This window comes from Phyllostomus hastatus, unplaced genomic scaffold (genome assembly GCF_019186645.2).
Source record: "Phyllostomus hastatus isolate PE091 unplaced genomic scaffold, TTU_PhHast_1.1 phas_scaffold_501, whole genome shotgun sequence".
In the NCBI taxonomy this organism is placed as follows: Eukaryota; Metazoa; Chordata; class Mammalia; order Chiroptera; family Phyllostomidae; genus Phyllostomus; species Phyllostomus hastatus.
In genome coordinates this window covers 3,716,756-3,741,574 of record NW_025334033.1, presented here as the reverse complement: position 1 = coordinate 3,741,574, position 24,819 = coordinate 3,716,756, and the positions used below count along the sequence as shown (strand labels likewise).

Here is a 24,819-nt window from a genome sequence, read left to right as displayed (position 1 = left end):
GAATTAAGTCTAATTAACTGAATTGTGTGCATGTATGCATAAACTATGTTTATTTTCCTAAAGTAGTTTCACACTGCCCCCCCACCCCTACTCTTTTAGGAATTCAGGGCCTCTGAACTGCTTCGAAGTGGACTGGACAGATCCAAATACCTTTTGGTGAAAGAAGCCAAAATTATTGCCATGACCTGTACTCATGCTGCCTTAAAACGACATGATTTAGTCAAGTTAGGTTTCAAGGTAAAGATTTATATTTTAGTTCCTTGGTGTATCATTTGTTCAGTTGTTAGTTGTTTTTTTTTAAATGTAAGTCATTTCCCTTGGAGATTGACTCACCTCTTATTGTAGTTTGCATTTATAATTACTTTAAAATGTCTCTTAAAACTGATGAAAACTATATTTATGTGATTAGTGAACTCTAAATGTATTTTTTCTAAGTAATATGTCCATTAAATAACATTATAACCATATGATTATCTAACCAAATTCTAATACTTGTTAGGTTAGATCAATATATTTTCCCTATGTGAAAAAATCTCTGAACAAAACTAAAAGCTATAAAAATAACACCTGGCACCCTGCCAGGTGGCTCAGTTAGTTGGAGCATCATGCCATACACCAAAATTTGCAGGTTCAATCCCTAGTTGGGCACATACAGGAGGCAACTGATGAATGTTTCTCTCTCACATCATTGTTTCTCCCTCTTCCTGCCTCCCTCCCTTTCTTTCCCTCTAAAACCAATAAACATATCCTGGGGTAAGCATTAAAATAAATAGGTAGGTAGGTAGATAGATAGATAGATAGATATCATTTGGCGATGTTTTTTATCTGTTAAACATCTATATGCTTGCATTGTTCATGTTTCAAGCACACATTCAGTCCCAGTTATTTGTTCATTCAATAAATAAAAGCCTTCTGTGTGAGGATATGCAATACTCTTATTGTGACTGCAAAGATGAGATAGTAAATGACTTAATTACATGATAAAGACCAGAGAGCTAAAGAGCATAATATAGCCTATGATAGCCTATAGCCTATAGCTCAATTGAAATGGAATGTAATAATTGAGCAGTAAATGTGAATTTGCAGACTCCGTGATTTTGCTAATGATACTGACCTAAACCCTGATTTTAATGCACGTCATGTAACTATTCTACAACTGGTTTATCTGTGCTTGTTTAAAATAGGGTTAATGTAGTGGGTTGAATTAAGAGTTGGAAAAGCATTTGTTGTTGATGAAAGTAACTGACAATTTTTTACTATTACACACTCACTGAAAGATAGGTGCTAAATAAATCCAAGGTGACAGAATTGTTCTTGGATGAAGGGCTCCTCAGTTCTAAGGTAGGACAAATGTGATGATTTATTAAAGGGTAGTGTGAAGTTCCCTCTTGCAAATTATTAGTGAGAATTTTTCACCTAAATATTTTATTCTTGGAGCTGGCATAAGATATGCTTTGAATTTGATATGAAATCATATTAGTTCAGTAACAAGGGGAAATGATGCATGTTAAAATTAGCATGTTATACTTTCATGCAGTCTTTCGTATTCATATTTGAAAAAATATTACTTGTAGCTTGTCATAGTTTTATTAATCATTTTCCTCACTTACATTGTTCTACACATCTAAAGATAGCGTGAGTGCTTGATTGATAGTGTCTCTTAGATTTTTTATGTTTTTAATTTTAAAGTTTTATTTTTATACAACTTATACCTGTATCTGGTTTAAGAGCTTAACAACCTTGTAGATCTACTTAAAATTTTAAAAGGCAATCCCCTACTCTCTAATCCTCCCCAATTATTTAATCTTTCAACTCTTAGTATTTCCTTTGATATTTTAATCTATATTAGTAAAGAATATTAAATTTCCATTTTAGGCCTTGTCTTTTGACTCTGTGTTGTCACAAGGAGACATGCATGCACATTTGTGGGCTTTCTCCTTCTTAATATTCCCAGTATAGTATGGCATGATTTTGCTTTGTGACTAAAATCTGCCCTTTTAAAAGCAAAAAATATATACACATATATATACATACACACACACACACACACACACACACACAAACATATGTATATTCATAAGTTAAATTGCATTGTGTTTTCAGAGTTTTCCAGAAAGCAGGCTCTTTAAGCTGTCTTCTTGGAGTTTCTCCTGATCTCTTGCGTGGTGTATCTATTATGCTGAGAGCCCATGCAGGGACTTCTGTAAAAATGTGTCTTTTTGGACTCCTCCTTCAGAGCTCACACCAGGATGACATAACTATCCCCCTACCTTCCACTTCCCCAGAAAACAAAATAAGAGGAGAAAACCTTAAAGACAGGAAACAAAGGAATTCTAATAATGTATTTGCGAGATTCTCAAAGAAGGTATTTTACCAGTTAAACAAGGAGTAAGATACACTAAGTAGCCATCAGAATTAGAAGTAGAGGGGAAAGGTAAAACATGTTGAGAAGTGACAAAAAAGAGAGTTAAGCAGATAAAAGAGAAATAATCATCAAAGAAAGAATGAAATCTCATGTGGGAGAAAGGTTTTTTTTTTATTATTTTACAACTGCGCAGTGCCTAACATTACTATAAACTGGGCTAGTGAGAGGATGCAGGTATCAAACAGATAAACACACAGAATTACAAATTGTGATGTTCTGTGAGGCAAAGAAAAATAATATTTGGAAACCCATTTTAGATTGGGAGATCAAAGAAGGCTTAATACAGTGGGGTTTAACCTGATATTTTAAGAATGAGAAAGAGCCAGGCAAGTACAGAGAGAATAGCATGTGCAGAGGGCCAGAGGCAGGAATGGTTTTGCCATTTCTGAGAAAATGAAATAGTTCAACTTGGCTGAAGCTTAATAAGGAGAATGACAGATAAAGAAGAGGAAAGCAGGGTCCAGGTTGACTGTAGATAGGCCCTAAGTTAATACATCTGTTGCAGGCCACTTTAAGGGTTTTTTTGTCCTAGGACAGTTGGAAGCCAATGACAGTTTGACACCAGGGAGGGTAAGTGATTAGATGGCTGCTGCATCAGTGATTTACGGGGTGCAAGACAGGAAGTGGGGGGACTGGTAAAAAGGTGGCTTGCAGTAGTCAGAGTAGTGGCTTAAACTAGAGTGATAGGCGTGGTAGAAATGGAGAAAAATTAATAGATTCAAGAGGGAGGTTTTGAAGGTAAAGTTTACTTTGGTGATAATTGAGCAGTAAGTGTGAATTTTCAGCCCCTGCCTCTTGCACACCCTCTACTGGGGGCCTGGCCAGCAACCCAGGCATGTGCCCTGACTGGGAATGAAATTGGCAACCCTTTGGTTTGCAGGCCGGGATTCAGTCCACTGAGCCACACCAGCCAGGGCTGCTTTTTCACTTGTTTGTTTTTGTGTGGTGGTTGTGGTTATGACATGAGTTGTTTGACTTTCAAGCTGTCTTTGATGAGCTTTCCCATTTCTCCTTTTCTCAGTATGACAACATTTTAATGGAGGAGGCTGCTCAGATTCTGGAGATCGAGACTTTTATACCTCTTCTTCTACAGGTAAGATACTGAGATCTGAGACAATGCAAAGTTTGAAGAGTTCTCATGGGCCGCATCAGAAAGCTAGATAATTTGGGGGGTGCTGATTGCCATAAGTATGTATTTTCCCTAACATCATTATGTTTGATATTCTATTTTAAGCTTGTAAACTTCCTTTAATCTATTCACTGGCTATTTAGTAGTCTGTGTTGCTTCTGGGAGTACTATTTAAAAATTCATAGTTTAAGTTTTGAAAAGAGTAATTTTAATCAAGAAAATTGCATTTTTATGCAGTTTGGATGGAAGATAAGCTATATTTTCATCTCTTTTAGAGTTGTTTTTAGAATTATTTTTGATGCTTACTGAGTACATTGCTTTCTTTATTTTATGCCTAAATTTTTTTAAGCTGCATGATGATGTTTAAGTATGTTTCTTATTGTACAATAGTCTTTACTGTGTAAGCATTAAAAACAAAATGTGGAATTCCCAATTTAAGAATAAAGACTGCTCTAACTTACAGATACACTGGATTCCAAAAGTAGTTTTACAAGCCAAGTTATTTGGGACTTGAAATGTGTTTTATCAGGATATATTTCAAGGAATAAGAAGACACACAGAGTAGGAAATTGAAATAGTGTAAGAAATTTAGAAAGGTGTAATTTTTAGTGCTGGGGGTGGGTTCAGAACTGGCTGTCTGCACAGTTGTGACACGGGGTGTTTACTCGGACAGCTTTCTCTTTCCCTGTGTGCTCTCTTTCCTGAATTCTGACCCAAGCCTCCCAGACCCCTTTGGATGACCCCACCTATTAAAATGGGGCACTCATTGCTTGCCACCTCAGTCCCCCTTCCTCACACTGACAGCCAAGAGCAGCGGTGCCCATACTGGGTTCACAGGTCATTCCATAATTTGCCAGGTTCTGCTCTGGAGCTGGTGAGTATGAAGAATTAGTAAGCTAATGAAGCCATTTTGTGACTAGCAAGAATCTTGTGCAATAAATTGGAAACTAGTAGGGTAGTACATCAATTAGAATATTTTGCCAGTTCGTCACTTGTCTTTTCTAGAATCCTCAGGATGGTTTCAGCCGACTGAAAAGATGGATTATGATTGGGGATCATCACCAGTTACCTCCAGTCATTAAGAACATGGCCTTTCAAAAGTATTCAAACATGGAGCAATCTCTCTTTACTCGCTTTGTCCGAATTGGAGTTCCTACTGTGGACCTCGATGCCCAAGGGAGAGCCAGAGCAAGGTAAGGAGGTTGGGGGAGGAGAGGGGGTTACTCCAATCTATGGACATCGATTCCATAATGCAAGTGTATGAAAACGCTTTCTATATAAACTCAGCACTCCCTGTTGTCCAGGAACTGGCCATCTAAATACCTGAAAGCACCTCTATTGCCTTTGACATGGAGTGTGAATTAACCAAGTTACTTTTTCCACTGGCCCTTCTTTTTATGCCCCCAGAAGATATAGAGTTAGTATCATTTTGAAATATAAGCCCTGGCTGGCGTAGCTCAGTGGATTGAGTGTGGGCTGCAAACCAAAGTGTCGCAGGTTCAATTCCCAGTCGGTACATGCTGGTTTGCAGGCCATTACCCCCAGCAACTGCACATTGATGTTTCTCTCTCTCTCTCTTTCTCCCTCCCTTCCCTCTCTAAGAAATAGATAAATAAAATCTTAAAAAAATATATAAAGCAAAAAGTAAGCAAGAGGAGAACACCCAATTCTTGCTTCATAGAGTGTACAGGGCCTATCTCATAGTTATCTCAAGTTTCCCTCAATTTATAGAAGTTTCCTTGCTGTTTAAATTTCAGTGGAGATAGCGTTTACCTTAGAGAACACAGTGGAGCTGACATTTCTGTAATATCATCTACCTTCTGATCTGGTTAGTTGAAGTAGGGAGGCAAAGGTTGAAGAAGCGTTACTACTAGGAAGATAAGCACAGAATGGGTGCCTTGAGAATGAACAGGAGGAGCACAGTCTCTTAGAAATGCTCTTAGGTACATTAAAGGGGATTTCACCTTTCTGATGTTTCCTGTTGGGGGGGCTTTGCCTTTGGAAAGCTTGTGCAACCTCTACAACTGGCGATACAAGAAACTAGGCAACTTACCCCATGTGCAGCTGTTGCCGGAGTTTAGTACAGCGAATGCTGGCCTGCTGTATGACTTCCAGCTCATCAACGTCGAAGACTTCCAGGGAGTAGGAGAGTCTGAACCTAATCCTTACTTTTATCAGGTAAGAAGAAAACATGAAAGTTTAGGTTTACTTTGCAAATGCTGGGCTGGATTACTACCTAGATCAGTTATACAGAACTACTCGACTAGTCTTTGAATAAAGGATGTTAGATTCCCTCCATACAGACAACACAAAAAATTTAATTTCAGTTGGGTTGAAGATGCATACTCAAAAGAAGCTATAAGCGAACGTTCTAGAAAGAAGAAAATATTGATGAATATATAATGTTCTGGTGAGAAAGGTCTTATTAACTAAGCTTGTTACCAAAAGCAAAAATGATAAAGAAAAATACTAGTTTGAGAAAAATTTATTTTCAGTATTTAACAAACAGTGCAGTGAGGTCTGAATGTATATAGAACTCTTATAAATCACTCTTTAAAAAAATCAGTGCCCCAACAGAAAAATACAAAAAGGACAAGAATATGTAATTCATACACACAGGAAAATATAGATTTATAGCAAGCATAAGTCACTGGAACATGTTTTCAGCTCTACAGGGGTAGATTTGGGGAAGTTTTATACTCACGCAAAACTAGTAGGAAAGTAATTGGGTAGACAGATTGTCAGTATGTATTAAAAGCACAATGTTCTCACTTCTAGGAATTCATCCTTTAAAAAATGAGATGAATTTTTCCAAAGACTGGTATGCTAAAATGCTTATTTTTTTCTTTTACTACAAGTTATTTTGGAAATGAGAAATGACCTGAATAATCATATTGTTACCTATTCTATGTAATGAAATACTGAATCACCACAAAGAATGATGACATTATAACTTGGTTTACTAACAGGAGAAATGTTTATGCTATATCAAATGAAAAAAATCAAATTGAAGTGTATCTATAGTGACCCATTTTATTTTTTAAAAGAAACAGAAAAACACATATAGAAAAAATATATGCTGATAATCTATACAAAAATATCTGGCAGTGTATACACCAAAAGATTTCTTTTACCTGTGTTAGAGTTGATGCTTAGATAAATGTAGTTTGCTATCGATAAAAAAAATCAGTAAGATTTACAGTCATGTGACTTCTTTTCCCTCCTGTCCTCCAAAGAACTAGAAAATTTAAGAGAGAGCTCAGGCTGTGTGAGCATCACCAGAATAAAAATGATTTTTCTGAAGGTCTCCCTGTACTTTCCATGTGTCCTTGACATGAAATCCAGTTTTTTGTCTTTCCTTTTTGATTGTCATGTTATGCTTATATTCTCATTTTACTTTCTTCCCTCATCTCATATTCCAATTTAGTCTATACTGAACTGGACTAAATAGGCTTGTGTATGCTTCCTGACTTTCAAGTTCAGAGAAGCCTTGGTTTTAAACTCAACCTCACCGATCTTGGACCAGTCTCTCACATCACAGTAAGCCAGACTGACCAGTTTGGAGCCACATCCTCTGTCCACCTAAAGTGGTCTGGTAGAGGTGGCAGACATAAGAGAACAAATATAAAACACACAAAAAATACTATGAAGTAGAAAGAAGAAGGAAAAACATTGTGTGAAATTGGAGAGTCAACTACAGTAGTGCTAGATATATATGCTTTTAGACTGGGTTTTATATTGCCTTCTAAGACAGGTACCTCACCCATTTATGTCAGTTTCTGTCCATAACATGGGTAATCATAGTCCCAGTACACTGTAGCAGGACATTTCTGATCTGTGTACTGTAACCATTGTGGTCCCAGAAATGTGAAGTCTTCAGGTTGGTAACTTTTATTTTATGATAATGCATATATTACAATTTATTGCAAATGTCAAACAGTAATATTTACATTATTCTATGTTTATTATCAATATCATTCTAGGATAAGGTTATCCGTCGGTTTTACATAAGATGTTCACTTGTCCAAATTATTTACCTCTTCACCTCTTCAAGAGTGATAAATGAACAAACTGTGCTAGTGAACCATTGTCTCTATAAAATTAAAATAAAAGGACATAAACGCTCAACCCAATTATGTTTCATTACAGAATCTCGGAGAGGCAGAGTATGTAGTGGCTCTCTTCATGTACATGTGTTTACTTGGTTACCCTGCTGACAAGATCAGTATCCTAACAACTTATAACGGGCAAAAGCATCTTATTCGTGACATTATCAATAGACGATGTGGGAGCAATCCATTGATTGGAAGACCAAATAAGGTAATTTTATGAATATAATACATATGTTCTCTTATTCATGATTTTGGTAAGATTGAAAGATTTATATTTATTATGAGTTATTTATATCATTCCACTTTGTCTTTTTGTTATCTCCTTTTAAATCATGAGAAAATGCAAGTAATAGGAACTATAAGTAATTCTCTGACAATCCTATCTGACATTGTTATTGGTCTGCTTTGAACTTCTGTCTCGGCTGCCACACTGAAGGTTTTTATTGACAGTCATCAGAAGCAAATGTGTCTAAAATCTTTTGTTGGCAAAATGATGGATAACAATATATTATTTAGGCACTGTTAGAGTAGAAGTAGGAGTAGAAGATGTATCACTTTTTGTTTTGTTTGCAAAGGTGTATTCTGCAATGCCTCTTACTCTGTGTGTATAGCGGAGTGTTTTTTCTTGAAGATAAAGGAAAATAGCAAAGTGAATCCAGATAAAGGATTTTTATAAAGTTTTTTTTTAAATTATGTGTAATATAGGCACAGTTATTTAAAGTTAATAAATTTTTATTTAAGGAATTTCACGTTTTGATTCCACAAAATCACATGTAACTTGTATCATATTGTATTGGACAGTGCTGATCTAGGCAATGAACATAAGTTAAAGTTAATAAAATGTTCCCAATAGACTGGATTCTTGCAATGTAGCCAAGAAAACTTAGTGGCAATAGTGTTTTGTGGTCATGTCCATAGCAAATGAGAAACCGCTAGACCTAGGATTTTTTTATGTTTTTATTTTGTATGTGGTTTGATGGAGTAATACTACATAAAAGTGAATATGCTGGATTTTATCAATAAAAGGTGGAAAATTTAAAAGAATGATGGAACATATATTAATAATGATGGAATTAGGGCTTTGGTTGTGAACATGGCTGTATAAAAACTCTTTCACCTTTTCTTGGAAATAACCCAAAAGTAAGAGGGAAATGGGAGGAAGAGAAGACGAACCCCATTTTTCATGAGATGACACAGTATGGTGACTAAAATCATGAAGGAATTGTGGGAAGAAGAGAATGGAGTGGGCTAGTTTCTAAAGGCCAGCAAAGTACACCTCCTGCAGATGAGTGGAGTACTCTGAAGTGTAAGAGCCACATCCCAGTATCAGTAGTGGGTGCAGATTGGGGTGAGCAGAAGACTTCTGGGTCTCAGTTGGTTCAGAGAAGCCTGCAGGTGAGCTACATTTTCAATAGCTTTATTTTCAAATAGCTGTATTTGCAAATAGACTGTCTCTGTAGTTGCAGAATAAAAGAGAACCTTCTGTTGTGAAAACCACCCAGCATTTAGAAAACAGTCCTGCTCACCCCAACCTAATATCTTAATCAGTGATGAAATAGTGGTGAAAAGGAAACTAGCACAAGCTTGATGTATACGGGGGCGGGGAACAGGTAAAGAGCTTCAGAACATACTAATTGACAAGATACATGTTCTAGAAAACATGTTGGCCTGGAACATGAAAATTTTGAATACACATTTGGCTTTGAATTTTAAAACACTTAATGAAATAACCGTATCTGTGACAGAGCTACAAAGTAGAGAAATTGAAGAATTCAGGAAGAGTCAAAATGTGAACTAGAAGAAAATAAAACAAAATCATAGAAATGAAGACAAAATCAAAAGCACTGCAGTGAGGAATTGGCACGATAAAACACTCCCTACGGGATGTAGAGAATGAAAATGAGAAGCCAGTAACTTTGAAATGTAGGAAGTTTAGAAATAGAAGGTCCTCAATACCTGAGTTATTTTATTTATAAGTAACAGAAAAACTTAAATAATAAAGAAAGTTTCTCTTTCCCATAGCAAGATGAAAGTAGCATGGCTCCAGGGTGGGGTTGCAGTGACCCAGTGCTGTTCTCAAAGACCAGGGTTCATCTCCTCCTCTGGCCCCACCATTCTCAGTTTGTGAGCCCAGTTCTCAGACAAGGTCTCCATGGGGTCAGGATGGCAGCAAAACTTCCTAGCAATACTGCCACATGCAGGAGCAAAGGACTTGTATCTAGAACATAAGGACTTCTGTCAATGTAAAACTCATTGTTAAATGATGAAAACCCAGTACTAAATTGGCAAATGTATTGAACAGACGTTTCACACAAGAAAACATACAAATGTCCAATAAGCCCGTGAAACAGTGCCTACCATCGTTTGTTGTCAGGGAAATGCAAATTGAAACTATTATAATGTACCACTACATGCCCAAGAGAAAGACTAAAATTAGAAAGATTGACCATAGTAAGTGTTGACAAGGGTGTGGAGCAACTGGAATTCTGGAACTGGAACCTGGCTGGTGAATGTGTAAAGTGATACCACAACTTTGAAAAAGAGTCTGCCAGTTTCTTATAAAGTTACACACACCCTTTCCATATAGCTCAGCAATTTCACTTTTAGATTTTATCCAACTGCAGTGAAAACATGACACAAAAATATTTATACAAGATTTCTCATTGCAGTTACATTCAAGATAGCCCCAAACTAGAGACAACCCAAATGCCATGAACAAGTGAATGGGTAAACAAATTGTAACATGCATTCAGTGGAATACTAATCAGTGGTTAAAAAACAAAAAAAAAACAAAAAAAAACATGAACTTTTAATGTACACAAACATGGATGAACCTCAGGAACACTACACTGAGTGAAAGAAGTTAGACAAAGAATATGTAATTTATTATTCCATTTTTATGGAATTCTAGAATTAGGGGGGGACTGTAGTGACAGAAAGCAGATCAGTGGCTGTCCAGGGTTGGGGGCATGCAGATTTGATGACAAAGGGACTGAGGTCTTGGAAACTTTGGTTGTGGCAGTGGTTGTATAAGGGTATGTGTTGTCGTCCAGTTGTGCACTGAACGTGAGTGTATTTTACTGTGTGTAAATTATACCTCTGCAAACCTGGGTTAAAAATAAGGGTTCACTTTCTAAAGGTAGGACCATGACTGTAATCTATGCAGGATAAGCATTTAAACTTTTTGTTGAATTAATGAAAAAGAGATAAATGCCTGAGCACCAACACTAGACCAAAAGCTCCCTGAATCTTCTTATTCATACATGTATTTTCAAACTGAACAAGAAGTACTATGAAGACTACTTGTGTGTTTTTTGTCAGAGGAAGACTTTAGATGAGAACTGAAATGTGTTAAGTAACTGAGCAAACTAAGTTACACAGACAGGCGTCAAACCGGGAGACCATAAGCTAGGTAATAAGCTAAATACGGTCCCTGCTTTGTGGGCTTGCCTGGTCTAGTAGGGGAGGACCGTCAGTTATTCGGCCGGCAGCACAGGGGAGATGAGTACCACAGTGTGAATAACATGGGGACATGGCCCAACCTGGTGACCGTGGCTCCAGATCTCAGGTAGTGTTTGTTGGCTGGTCCTTTGAATGCCAAGAATACGGTCATGCTCGTTCAGGGACTGATTAAGAGTCTCATTGTTCAAAACATGTCATATTCTCCATTTTTTCTTCCTAGGTGACAACTGTTGACAGATTCCAAGGTCAACAGAATGATTATATTCTCCTTTCTCTAGTACGAACCAGGGCAGTGGGCCATCTGAGGTACGTAAGGAAACACTGTCATAATATTACTGAACTTTACTATCTGCTTCAATCTTAAACTTCTGTGGCTAAGTAGTTTTACTTTTTTTAAGTTTAAGGTATAATTAATTGTTAGGGCAGCTTTTGATACTGTATGTTGGAATGTAACAATATCAGATTCAAACCATCACATTGCGTCTAAATTTTTTGAATCTTAAATGTTTTAGTAGTTTAAACTTTTTTAGTCTTCAGTAAAACTCAGAAATAGCACTTTATCATAAAATCTTAATATATATTCTATATCTGTTGGATACTTACTACCAGAAATTAAAGGAAATGAAGTGGTTCAAAAGTCTCTTCTGAGTGGGTTTTTCACCCCACAGGGTTTCTGATGTTTCTCCACAGTCTCTCAGCTTCAGTGTTAGAGGATAAAGGGGCCATTTGTTCTCCCGGGATTAAGAATTGTCAAAACAAACAGTAATCTATTTTTGTCATTTGTCGTGATGTATTTATGTGCTAGAGATTTGTAGGAATAATATCTTCTTATTACAAAACAGCTGTTTAGTTTTATATAAACCTTCATCTCTCATGACTTAATAGCAAAACTATATGGAGAGTTCATTTTATTATTTTATTTGGTAGATATAAAAAGAAAATTCTCCAAGCTCTCATAATGTTACCATTAAGTCGAGATCTGATTGGAGCTTAGCCCAGTGATCAGGTTCCATTAGACTGATAACTTTTATGTAAGAGTAAGCAAAGATAGGATGATTCAAGAGACTGTTTTAAGACAATAACGTTTTAAAGCACAGTTTATTTTTGCTTATTTCTTTAAGTGTCAAGCATATATTTGGAGTCTAACCTTTCTAAAAAGCAGTTCCTTTCCTATGGTGAGATTTATAGCTAGCTACTGTCTGACTGGGGCATTATTAGGATTTACATAATTAAATCTCTGGAAAACTCACAGTGTGAGTACTTGAAGACTGCTTTCTTCTCCTCCCCACCTTTTTCTTGCCCTGTGGGCCTTTGTCTTTTCCAGATCCCCATGAGTTTAGTTCTGTGCTTTTCTTGGCCTGAATTTTCTGGAAACTTAAAAAAAAAAAGATGGTAAAATGCTTATTATAAATGAAGGGTTAAAAAAGAACCTGATTTCATATTGTCATACATATCAAGATTTTCTGAGCAAAAATACTATTTTTCATGTAATCAATCTTCTTTGTATTCACCAAAATTTGCTCTTGAATATCCAACTTCTTCTTGGCGGGATGGGGGCAATGCAGGTGATGGTTCAGGTGTTGTTGAAGTATGTAGGGGATGTGTCAGTTTAGCCATCACTGTTACATCCAACTACCCAGATTCCTTACCCAAATTGCTTAGGTGCCTTAGCTAGAACTTCATCAAACTTTTCATAGAATATTTTGTTTTACAGAGATCATCTTTCGTATCTTTCCTTTTATTTTATTTTGTTTCTGAAATTTTAAGAGACCAAGAAAACCTACTTTCTTTCATCTCTCTCTTAAATAATAGCTTTATTGAGATATAATTCATACAGTACAGGTCACGTAGTGTGTCTAAGTCGGTGGGTGTTAGTGTATGCATAGAGCTGTGCAGCCATCTTCAGAGTCAGTGTTGGAACATTTCCGCCACCCCAGCGAGAAACTCCGCCATTACAGCAGGCACCCCGCCTTCTCTCTCTCTCCTTAGGGCCTCGGCAACCACTGTTCTCCTTCCCGTCTCTGTAGATTTGCCTATTCTAGGCACCTTGTATAAGTGGAATCACTTGGCATAATAACGCTCTTTATGGTTTAGGGCTCTTTCATGTTGTACCATGTATGAATACTTCGTTCCTTTTTATTGCCAAATAATATTCCATTGTGTGGATATATCACATTTCATTTTGCATTTATCAGTCATTGGATATCTGGGTTTGTTTGTTTTTTAACTTTGTGGCTATTATAAATAATACTGCTGTAAACGTTCATGTATGAGTTTTTGTATAGACATGGTTTTCATTCCCTTGGGTCTGATTACCTAGGCCATAAGTAACTAACTCTTTTAGTTTTCCAGTGCCTGTCATATTTCTTTTGCTCACATCTTTTTCATCCAGGGTAAGTTCGGGTGATTGTGCAGGAGCCAGGCTATTCAGCTTTTAGTTCCAGAGACCTGACTTAGGATTCTGTGCACTCTTTAGAAGCAGAGTAATGAACATTTCTACTCTCTTTTCTAGCATTCATTGTTCTTGCCCACACTTGATTTGAGTAGCCCAAGTACCAACAGAAATGCCTGGGACTTGCTCCTTGCAAAGCAGTGAAACTGTAACTGTTTTGTGTTGTGTCTTTGTAAGGGGTTCTATCAGAATGCTGGTTTGTTGACCAGTGCTGTTTCTGTCCGGTCGTGTTCTAGGGATTATGAAAAAAGAGGGTAATTCTTACTGCCCTGAGTTCAAGATACATTTCCAAGGAACCCTGTCTACTCATTTATTTTTTTGCCTGGTAAATTGTCATGTTCACGGTGTTTGGTCATTCATTTAACAAACACTTTGAAATTGATCTATTATTTGGTAATGTGCTTATAGAAGTAATTGTAATATTTATAATCTCTGCCCTCGTGAAGCTTAGAGTCCACATAGGGATATATTAAGCATATCCCCAGAAGATACCTGCATTTGAATCTGTAGAAAACTGTAGTCTGACTGTCCTCATGTGCAGTTGGGTCAGTTCAGTATCACTGCAAGAGCACTGTGTCTGTGCTCTGCCCAGAGGTGCAGAGCCTTCTCCACAGGAAGGGGAGAACTGAACGTTGCCACAGTTGTTACCATGGAAACAACAGTTTGCATCCTGCTTCTACCACTATCATCCTTTTTTCCCTGACAGCATTGTTTTAACTATACTTTCCTTCATAGTGTTGTGTGAGAAGTCCAAATGCCAGGTATTTCTGGCCTTGTATACCTAGTTACCAGTGTGGGAGCCACCCACCTGTAGCCTGACCCCTTGGAGGCCTGAGGAAGTGTAGGGAAAATAAAAAGTTGGGTTTGCAGTAACCCAGAAGATAATATTTCTTTCTGACTTCCGTGTGTCACAAATGTAGAAATTCCTCAAAATGCTACTGCAAAGGGATATGTTTTCTTCTACCTAAATGAACCTCTCGTAGTTTTGTAAGGGGGTGGGAAGTAGGTATCCCTGGTTATTATGTGTTCTTTGTAATGTTTGATCTCTATAGCAGTCTAATATTTACATTCACAAAAGTTGTCTTTTTTGTAGAATACTCACAAATTCAAATAGCCTCCTAAGAACATCTCAAGAAAATGGACTCTTTTCTGTATTTGAAACCAAAATGTGTTTTTCTTACTAAAAACACATAGTAATAGTAACATGAAGTTAGACTTAATAAATAGCCCTCCTTTTATAAATTTACTTGATTCAAATAAAGTTTTAAAAACATATATTTCCTTTAAAAGATAAAGAAAACTGGCATAATTTATTAGTCACATGTATAGTTGTATCATTCAATTTATCCATTTTTATTACTTTTTATGTGAACATTGAATACTTACTGTAGTCCAGGTATTGAGCCTAGGTACTGGAGTAAATACATGAGTAAGGCATGGTATTATGTAATGTTGTATCATATCATTATACTATGTGTTTATATTTGTAATTATTATTACAATAAGTATAAAACAATGTGGTGAGAATTCTCTGGGAAGTAAAATTTGATTTTGAAAAGTCAGAATTTGGCAGGAAAGAGGAAGGGTTGGTTCAGATTGATTTAATAGTGGTGACTCAGAACTGAACCATAATACGAATATGGTTACTGAGATCTTTTTAATCATGCATTGGTTATTTTATGATTCCCCACCATGCCTTCCCCCCAAAAAATAACCACTGTAGAGATTAGTAATAAAGCATTAACTTTGTACTCAGTTCACTGGTCACATAACATTGATTAATTTAATGTTTGCTCTGTTAAGTTTTTTAAAAATTTAACTTTTTATTGACACAGCTTAACAGGAATAGTTCATGAAATGTGTAAGAAAAAACTGCATAAGTAACATTATTAATCTTGATATGGTAATTAATTTTGTTTATTTTCCAAAGGGATGTCCGTCGCTTAGTGGTGGCCATGTCTAGAGCAAGACTTGGACTTTATATCTTCGCCAGAGTATCCCTTTTCCAAAACTGTTTTGAACTAACTCCAGCTTTCAGCCAGCTCACGGCCCGCCCACTTCATTTGCATATAATTCCAACAGAACCTTTCCCAACCACTAGAAAGGTAAGACTTCTTTATCCATTGCATAGATGACCCCATTAGCAAGGAACATCATCAAAAAGTTCACCAATCACTGGCTGCGAGTGCTGCTTGCATTAAGGAACTTAATTAGATTTTCTATGTAAGAATAATGTATGCTAGCATTTATTGAGTACTCACGACATTATCAAGCAATTAGTTCTTTATAAACATGCTCTCGTTTCATCTCAGTAACAGCCCTGTTCAGTAGGGCTGTTTTCTTATTAACCCAACTTACATATGCAAAAATGGAGAATTAGAGAAAGTAATAAATGGTGGGACTTTATAAACATTTTATAATTGAGTGTAAATAGCAAAGTTGTTTATCTTTATTTAGCACAGTTTAGGAAGAAGTGCAAATTTTGCATTTTCTTCATTTGCTTTACCCACAATGATAGAGCGCTGTTTCTCAGATTGCTGTCAGAAGCCGCCCTGTTAGAATCACCTCCTTCTGTCTCAGACTTACTGAATCTGAACCTCTGGGGGCTGGAGCCCAGGCCTCTGTGAGCGAACATGCTCCCCCAGGTGGTTCCAGTGAACACCACCAAGCTCACACTTTAGACTACTCTTTGCCAGTGTTTTTGACTATGTAGTTTATTAGTAAAAATTCCTTTTGAATCTTCACCTTCATGACTGACAGTCTAGATACTGTTAGCTTCTTACTGTAAATGTCAGTTTATTTTTTTAGAAAAACATAAATAGGAAGACTAGTTTTAATATTTTCTTTCTGAATAATCTTGAGAATTGTCTTTGGAGCATATGTAGTATTAGAGACCGTTACTTTAACCATATTGATTTTTCTCTCTCATTTCATTGCACATCTCTTTCTTCTGCATTAGTTAGTAGACCAAAGCTCATATCCTACTCACCAGCCTGAAATTGTATTAAAAGCTACTGACTCTTAGTTCCCCCCAGTCTCTATATTTTCTAAATTTAAATTGAATCATTCTTTTTCATACTTTATTGGAATCTCACACTTACATCTTTATGTCCTCTAAACCCTAATAGTGTTTATACATAAAAGGGAGACATGGCCTTTTAATGGAATGTTATTTTCTAGTGTTTTTCACTTTATATTTAACTTTCTGTTTGCCTTCTTCTAGAACGGGGAAAGACCATCTCACGAAGTACAGATAATAAAGAATATGCCCCAAATGGCGAACTTTGTGTACAACATGTACATGCATTTGATACAGACCACACATCATTACCATCAGGTGAGTTGTCTCAGAACTGACTCTTGTTTTTCTAGAAGAATCTTTTTTGTTTCAGGATAAACCTTTTTTTTTTTAAACTTAAGTATAGTTGGTGTAAATATTATATTAGTTATACTAATTTCAGGTGTACAGTATAGTGACTTGGCATTTTTACACCTCACGGTGTGATCACCCCACCAGTTCTGGTACCTGTTTGTCCCTGTTCCACCTTTCCGCAGTGTGTTGACACTGTGCCCCTGCACGTCGGAGTGAATCTTTAAATACTTGATTCCTTGCAGAAGACCAACCAGATCAAAGTGGGCTGTCATTATTCATGCAACATCCATGCTTTCCAAACATTTTTATGTAGATATGATTTGGCATAAAATAAATTCTACATATTTAAAGTATATAATTTGATATGTTCTGACATATAGAAATGATAGATAGATAGATAGATAGACAGACAGACAGACAGACAGACACACAAACCGACCTATGAAACCATCTTCACAATCAAGATAATGGACATATTATCCCCCAAAGTTTTCTCATGCTCCTTGGTAATCTCTCTTATTTTTCACTGGTCCCTCTCCCACCTTTTCCAGGCTCCAGGCTCAGCATCTAGAAATCTAGAGCTGCTCCGGTGCTTGAGGGGACCGAAGGCTTGTACCCTCCTGCTCCCTTCCTCCCAGGGCTTTGTCCCACAGCTGGGTTTCTCCCCACCCCTCACAGGGCTCCTTGACTGAAGTTGGCTCTTCTTGAGTGGGTGTCCCAATCACTCCTAGTCAGCCAGTGTTTTTCCAGGTGTGACAGCAAATACCTTTGCTAAAAAATTGAAGTTTTTTTTTATTATTTTCCTCTCTAAAGATATGGCATATATTTTGATCATTATTTGTGATACCTGTGTTGGCATATTCTTGGAGTCAGCAAAATCTAGGCCTTTGTCATCAGACCTGTTTCATCTGTGATACAAAGTGGCCAGCAGTGTTGTCGAGAAGACTAGAGTAAACATTTATTAGTATTTATTAGAAGATATGTGAGAGCTTAACCTCATAGGCCAATGTTTTTTCACTTGAATTAGTTCAGAGATATTTTCTTTTTTTTTATTAGACTTTATTACAGCTACCACCTGCTATGGTAGAAGAAGGTGAAGAAGTTCAGAGTCAGGAGACAGAATTGGAAACAGAAGAAGAGGGCATGCCTGCGCAAGCTGACGTACCCAGTCCAACAGATGCCAGCTCTGGTCCAGAAACATTTGCCTCTCCACCTGATAGCACCCCCAGTCAGCCTGACACCACCGCCGATCAGACAGGAGCTGGTTCCAGTCCTGACATCACCTGTGCTGCATCTGAGGCCCCTGCTGCTGGGGCGGGACCTGAGGCTGTGCCAGCAGAGGCTAAAGGTTGTGCAGATGCCACACCTGCCCCAGAGGAGACCAAATAGCCACTTGCTTACCTTTTTGAGGGAGACATTTCATTTGCAAAGTCAAAGTAAAGTTACTTTTTGTATTTTATATTTGCTTTTGCCATTTTGAAGCTAATAATTAATGTTCATTCCTTATTTTTGTTAATTGATCAGTGCCCTTCTTGGATATATTTGTAAAAAGTGTATGTGTATGAACAACACCAATTTCATTTGTTCCATCGGAAGGTAAAATAATCGTTCCTTTGACATTATTCTCATTAACTGAGTGTATCTGTCATCATACCTACATTAAAATAACTTTTTATAGAATATGTAAGGCATACATTACATTTTTAGTGAACTTCAATAAGGAAACAGATAGAACATACTGGAAATAATAAGTGCCCCTAAGCAAGTGTTGAAACTGGGGAGGAAACGGTTTCTTCTCTCATAGTACCAGATGCTCAAGTTGTCTTTTTTATAACCTTTCCTTCTTGAATATAAAGGCATTAACAGCCATAAGATATAGGTTTTTCAAATCCATCAAAGAGGTTACATGTATTTCCTTCCCCAAAATGTCATAATCTGTCAGAATCACCTAGGGTGTCTCTTCTTGGGGTCACTCCAGAGCTAATGAATCAGAATCTCAGGATCAGGGCCCAGGAATCTGTACTTCAGCAGAAGCTTAGAACGTTTGAGTTGCAGGCACAGTGGCATCAGGTAAGGTTGGTGAGTCTGAGCCAGGATTTGTCATTCAGCTCAGCAAACAGAAGCTGGCAAATCCATCTGGACAGGAAGAAAGATCCAGTGTAGGCAGTGAGAGTCAGTGAACTTGGCTCCAGTGTGCAAGGTAGGATTCTGCAGTACCGGCAGAGGTTCTGAGTTTTCTGCCCCCTTTAGTTCTCTTCATAGATAACCCGCCAGAAGGAGATACTAGGATCTTGATACTCAAGTGTGGTTTGCAAATCAGCAGCATCATTGTCCACTGAAGCTTGTTAGAAATGCAGGCATTTGGGCTCTACCCCAGACCTACTGAATTTGAATCTGCATTTCTGCGAAGTCCCCAGGTGATTCATAAGCACTGTGTAGCTTGAGAAGCACTGCACTGAGATGACTGTGCTCGCCTCACATGAATGGTGGTAGAATTAACTGAGTGTGACTAATGTTTTCTGGCAAAGACTTCTGCTTGTAAGGCCACTGCACGTGGCGGTCAGAGAAAGAGGTGAATTTGTACATACGGGGAAGGAGGAATTGCCCTCCAGTTCCCTCTCCCCCATTCTACCATCTCCTGGAGCAGCTAAGAGAAGCACTTCCCCAAAGAATCTCCTCTAGCACATGTACCTATGGGCTTCACCAGGTCCAAAGAACCTTTGATGAAATAAAAAAGAACTGCACACTGCTACTGAAATACTTCTGATCCTGACATTTTGAAGGAATGATCAATTTATTAGGAAACTAAACCCAGAAAGCCAAGTCAATGATACAGTATTTTTAAGTGACTGGTGTTTACTCAACCTGACCAGGCTGTGGTGGACATGATTCACTCACCTTACAGTATGTCTTGCTGCATCAGAACCCAAGTGTAATTGTTGGGTAAGGAAGGAAAATCCAAGTGATGGGATAATGAGGGGAGTGAAATGCTAAGGAAACTGTACTCAGAAACCTAGGTCTGTTTGTTGTCCCAGTAGGGATTGAGCCCGATAGTCTGTTATGTAATTTCTCTGATTATAAGAATTTGAAAGCAGGTGTTGTGGGCGTCTACATGAGCTAGCACTCACAGAATTATTTTCATTTGTGAAAATGGAGTATCAGACTAAGCAAAAGGGAAAGAAGCTTTACTGTATTAGTCTTTCCTAGGAAAGGTGTTTTTTTCCTCTCTGTCCTTTTGAGGACATGAATCATGATACCTGCAACCAAAATAAGCAAACTTTGATGCTACTGTCTCATTAAGTAAATCGTTTTCTGGGTCACATACCTTTTTTTTTTTGCTGCTTGATTTCCTATCAGACTCAAAAAGTTTTTTAATTGGAAGATAGTTTAGTCCTTTGCCTTTGTCAAAGAAATGTTAAAAAGGATTAGGTGGTAGTAATTGAATTATTTCAAATTGTTTAATCACTGGAAAGGCCAATGAATTGCAGTTAACTATAGATTTTTTTAAGGAACTTAAGAGAGCAACTCATTTTAAATAATGAGGAAACAGAATCAGACAGACCTAGCCAGGGTGGCAAGTGTAGGAGAGTGGGAGAGGACCCAAGCCTACAGTCCTAGGGGACTATTTTATTTATTTTTTTCAGTCCCAAGCACACAGGAGTGATTGTTTCATAAATTCGAGAGTTTTCTATTTTATTTAGGGTTAGAACAGATACAAATACTCTAGCCATGTGGCCATTTCACATTAGTGTTCCCATTGCTCTCCCTCCTGCTTTTCGTATCCGAATATGCAGTGATTCGGAATCTATTTTTAAAAGCAAGCCAAAAAGATTCATGCAAAAAGAAAGAGTGTGAAATGAAGCAATTCAAGTATTTAGACTTTTTTCACCAAAATGCTGAGTTAAGAAAGTTTATTACCAGCAGTGGAAAATAAATAGCTCCATTGATTTGGGCGAATGAATGAGAAGATCTAAACATCCGGTCTCTGATAGAAGTTGGTGTGATGATAAAAGTTGAGATGCTTTGCTGGATCCTGGGAGAAATGGGCTGTTTATACTACCATAGAAAATAAAGTTGTTTATAGTCAGGAGATAGCATACTGTAAAGTTGACCTTGGACTCACTCAGACCTGGCTCAAATTTTAACCTAATTTACTCATCAGCATTTGGACTGACCTTGGACTGGTTTTATAACCTAAGCCCTAGTTTTCTTTGTGTACAAAATAAGGAAAAGATTTGTTTGTTTGTTCGTGAGGTAATTTGTATGAAAATATCTGGCCAAGTAGGTGCTCAGTAAATATTAGTTGCTGTCTCTCCACTTTTCCCCAAATCTTGCAACAATGTAAGATTTTGCCAACCCATCCTCTGACATGGGTGCTAGCTGTGCCCCTATCTGGGGAGCATGGAGGATGATGAAGAAGGGGACGGGTGGTGGCAATTGACCTTTCAGGATCAAGAATCAGGTCTGCTGATTGGGAACCTCTGACTCTGTCCGTCATGGCAGTGAGGACGGTCTCTGCCACAGTCAAAATCTGGGCACTGAGAACTGTCAATTCTGATGACTGATAACTTCTCTCAGTTCTGAGTCCTGTACTCTCCTGCCCCAAATCCTCTATATTGTTGTAGTTACTCAGTTTTGGGCCTTGAATGCCATTTTCCTGTTTATCTTGAAGCCACTCAAATGGTATTTTTAGATAATTTATTTTTCAATTAAAATGAAAAAAAGATTTTCAAAAAAATGCTGACCCTTTTTCACATGCCAGAAGAGCAATTAAAGACAAGCCGTGCCTTGCTTCCTGAGAAAAATACTTGGCAGTTAGCCTTTGTATAATTATGAGGCAATCATGTTAATAGATGTTTAAGAATAATACCACTGGAGCTGTACTGAGCCAAGGATGGAAATGAACAGGAGACCATATTTCCTTCATCCATTGGTGCTCTTTAGTGCCTAAGAAAGAGCTTTAATTCAGTGGGATCCAGACACTTTGGGTGCTTTCATTTTTCTTCCTCAGAACACAACAGAGCTCGGTCCCCAGGAGCAGGAGCCCGGAGCAGGAGCGGGAGCGTGATGCAGAGCGCAGCGGGGTCACTGCTGACCAACACTGGCAAGCGTTGTTAAATTAGCTCTCTCCCTTTTGGCTTCTACTTATTTCCGTGGCTCCTTAAACTTTTGCACTTAGATGCAAACATGTTGATCCCATTATTTCTTGATAGGAAATACAAATTTCTTCATAGGAAACACTAATCTTGAAACATACTCTTCAAAACCTCCATGGTCGAGTAAGCGTGGGAAACAAGTGATTACTCCCCTTCTGTTAAATCACTAGGTATTGTTAGCTAATTAAAAGTCCTGGGATTTCTGCTAGACAAAAATCATGTTTAACTATTTAACTGAGCATTTCTCAAACTGACTTGCCCATAGAACTTTTTTAAAAAAATAAAGACACCTTAGGGAACTAGCTCCACAGAACACAGGTTGGAAACCACTGTTTTTTACAGGAGCAGCTGAACTTCGATTGCTTCTTAGAAAATAATGACATGCCACCCTGAAATATGCCACTTTAGCATAAAGATCATTTTGCGCTGAAGCCAACTGAGAAGAGTAGGTGCAGGAAGATCTCTGTCCTGCTTCTTTCTGCCCAACAGCATGACATGAATGTCCCTCCATAAGGTGGCTCCTCTCCTTTCCTTGGAGCCGTCCCTCTGTAAGATGGCTCCATCTCCTGGAAACAGGCAATACTAAGATGAGACCACGTAAACAGGCTTTGACTAAAATAGCCCTGACTTTCTATCAGTTTCTCTGTGTATTTTACTTGTCCACAGTTTGCCACCCCTAAAAGCCTAACCCCCTTTTCTTACCTGTTCACTTCCCCATTTACCACCTTGTGTTAATGTGTTGTGTCAGCTTCCAAGCCTGACTGCTGCTTTTGACTTTCTGTCTCTTTCTGTGTGGCCCCTGTGAAAGGAAAGGTTAAAATATCAATTAAAGGTGCTTTTATAAACTTGACCACTTTGGGATTTTTTTCTTCTTGTTTTTAGGTCAGTGGTTTACAAGTATATATGCTTTTTCTCCTGTTAATCAGCCTTTTGTCCATTTTATTCACAGCCCTCAGCCACAGAACTTTAGAAAGTTTTTCTTCCCCTACGAAAAAAAGACTGTAATACATTTTTCCCTATAAGTGACCAGAGGCTGCAGCAACACAGCTTCAGAGGAAACTAGAGGTGAGGTTATCTGTACAGAATTCCACGTTGTAGTATAATTTGGTCAGCATCATGTGGTGTTAATAGAAACATCCTGAAAATGCAAATGAATAAAAGTCTGATCAACGAGCTGTGACATTTCTTCACCAGAGATCCCGGCAAAACGGTCGCTGAGCATTCTCTCATTTACTTTTTCTCAGACTTCCGCATTTCACGTTAGGCTTTCCTCATTTCTTACCGTGTGGTGGAAAAACAGTTTATATTTCCAGGGTGTCTTATGTTCTCAGTTCTTTAAACGTTTGTTTCTTTAGAAAGTTTAAGTGTCTGTTTCCTTTAAAAGATGTGTATTTCAAAAAGGGAAAGGAATGGCCAATAGTCATGGGCCAGAAATAATAGAAGGAAATAAAGGCAGGTATAAAAAAAGAAGAAATTTCCCTTCACAAGAACATTTAAGATAGAGGACCCCCAAAGTTGCCGTGCATCAGACGTGTTGACTCTCTCTCGGTTGCTCCCCAGAGATGGTGGTCTCCACGACCCCCTTCTTCCCTGTCGCTGACTTACACTGCACACTCACCCAACATACCTCTTCTTGCAGTAAATCTGAGTGCGGGAATCTGACTGGTAGCTGCTTCTGCTTGGGAGATGCTCAGTGTAATATATAAATAGCTCTTTTGGGAAATTGATTTTATTGACATTTCTCAAAAAGTTAGGAGTTCGAGATAGGAAGTCGTCATGTAAAATATTATCTTTTTCTTCTTTAGTTCATTGGTTCATTTTGGGGGCAGGAAGTCCTGGTTTTTTGTTCTGTTTACAAATAAATGTGCTTCTTGTGTCACTGTATTTTCATTGCCCCTTTGCTTCTAGTAGTCCCTTCCAGTGCTGGTTCCTTCAAATCCCAGGCTGCCCCAAGAATAGTAGTGGAACAGGAGTAGACCTGGTTAATTAGCATTTTATGTTGCTGGTTGACTACTCTTCACAGGAGTGGATTGAGTTAAATACAAGGACAAGTTGGAGGATGTGTTTGAAACTATGTCATTCTTGTACGTTCATAGGCAACCGAGCACTACTGTGTGACAGAAAACAGTGCCGGAAATGCCCGGCTGACTCACAGATGAGAGCACTGAGGCTTTTTGGGTGATTTGCTTCTGACGCCACAGTCAGCTAAACCAGGACCAGACCCACCGTCTGCCTTCCAGGCAAATCCCTTTCCATGCTGTTCTTTAAACTTACTTGAGACAAATCAAAGTAGAAAGACCAACAGTTAAGTCCACACATAAGCTCAGAAAAAATTCCTTCCAAGGTTAGAACACCAGAGAAGAGACTGCCTTGCCAGAATCAGAATAGGAAATAGGTCTATAGACTGCTTATGCTTCAGTGTTTACAATGTTTATACTCATGTGAAAGTCAAATTAATGCTTGTTTTGGCTTGAGAAAGGAGAGACGTAATGGAAGGGGACCCTAGTAAATAGTACTTAGTCTATGTCTCCAAAATGCTAGTTAATCATCCTAAAGTCAGAACAGGTTATATAGCTTTTAGACAGTGTAATATATAATGAGGGGAAAATAAGATTTACTAAGACTTGCTCTTCACCATTATACATCCACTGGCTCAGCCTCCCAGTTTCACTCTACTTATCACAAAGCCAGCCTTAGCACATTTGAGAGC

At 37.9% G+C, this 24,819-nt stretch overlaps 1 protein-coding gene across 1 annotated transcript in view; it reads left to right on the top strand.

Annotated features, from left to right (window-relative positions):
* Window positions 1–23,993, top strand: part of AQR (aquarius intron-binding spliceosomal factor) — a 94,153-nt gene extending 70,160 nt beyond the window's left edge. Inside the window, exons 27-35 of the mRNA XM_045821980.1 lie at window positions 100–237; window positions 3,447–3,518; window positions 4,560–4,747; window positions 5,561–5,732; window positions 7,704–7,874; window positions 11,349–11,434; window positions 15,511–15,685; window positions 16,804–16,917; window positions 18,010–23,993. Coding sequence (XP_045677936.1) covers window positions 100–237; window positions 3,447–3,518; window positions 4,560–4,747; window positions 5,561–5,732; window positions 7,704–7,874; window positions 11,349–11,434; window positions 15,511–15,685; window positions 16,804–16,917; window positions 18,010–18,342 — 1,449 coding nt within the window. The 3' untranslated portion in view covers window positions 18,343–23,993. The remainder of the gene's footprint in view (window positions 1–99; window positions 238–3,446; window positions 3,519–4,559; window positions 4,748–5,560; window positions 5,733–7,703; window positions 7,875–11,348; window positions 11,435–15,510; window positions 15,686–16,803; window positions 16,918–18,009) is intronic.
* The last annotated feature ends 826 nt before the right edge of the window (window positions 23,994–24,819 follow it).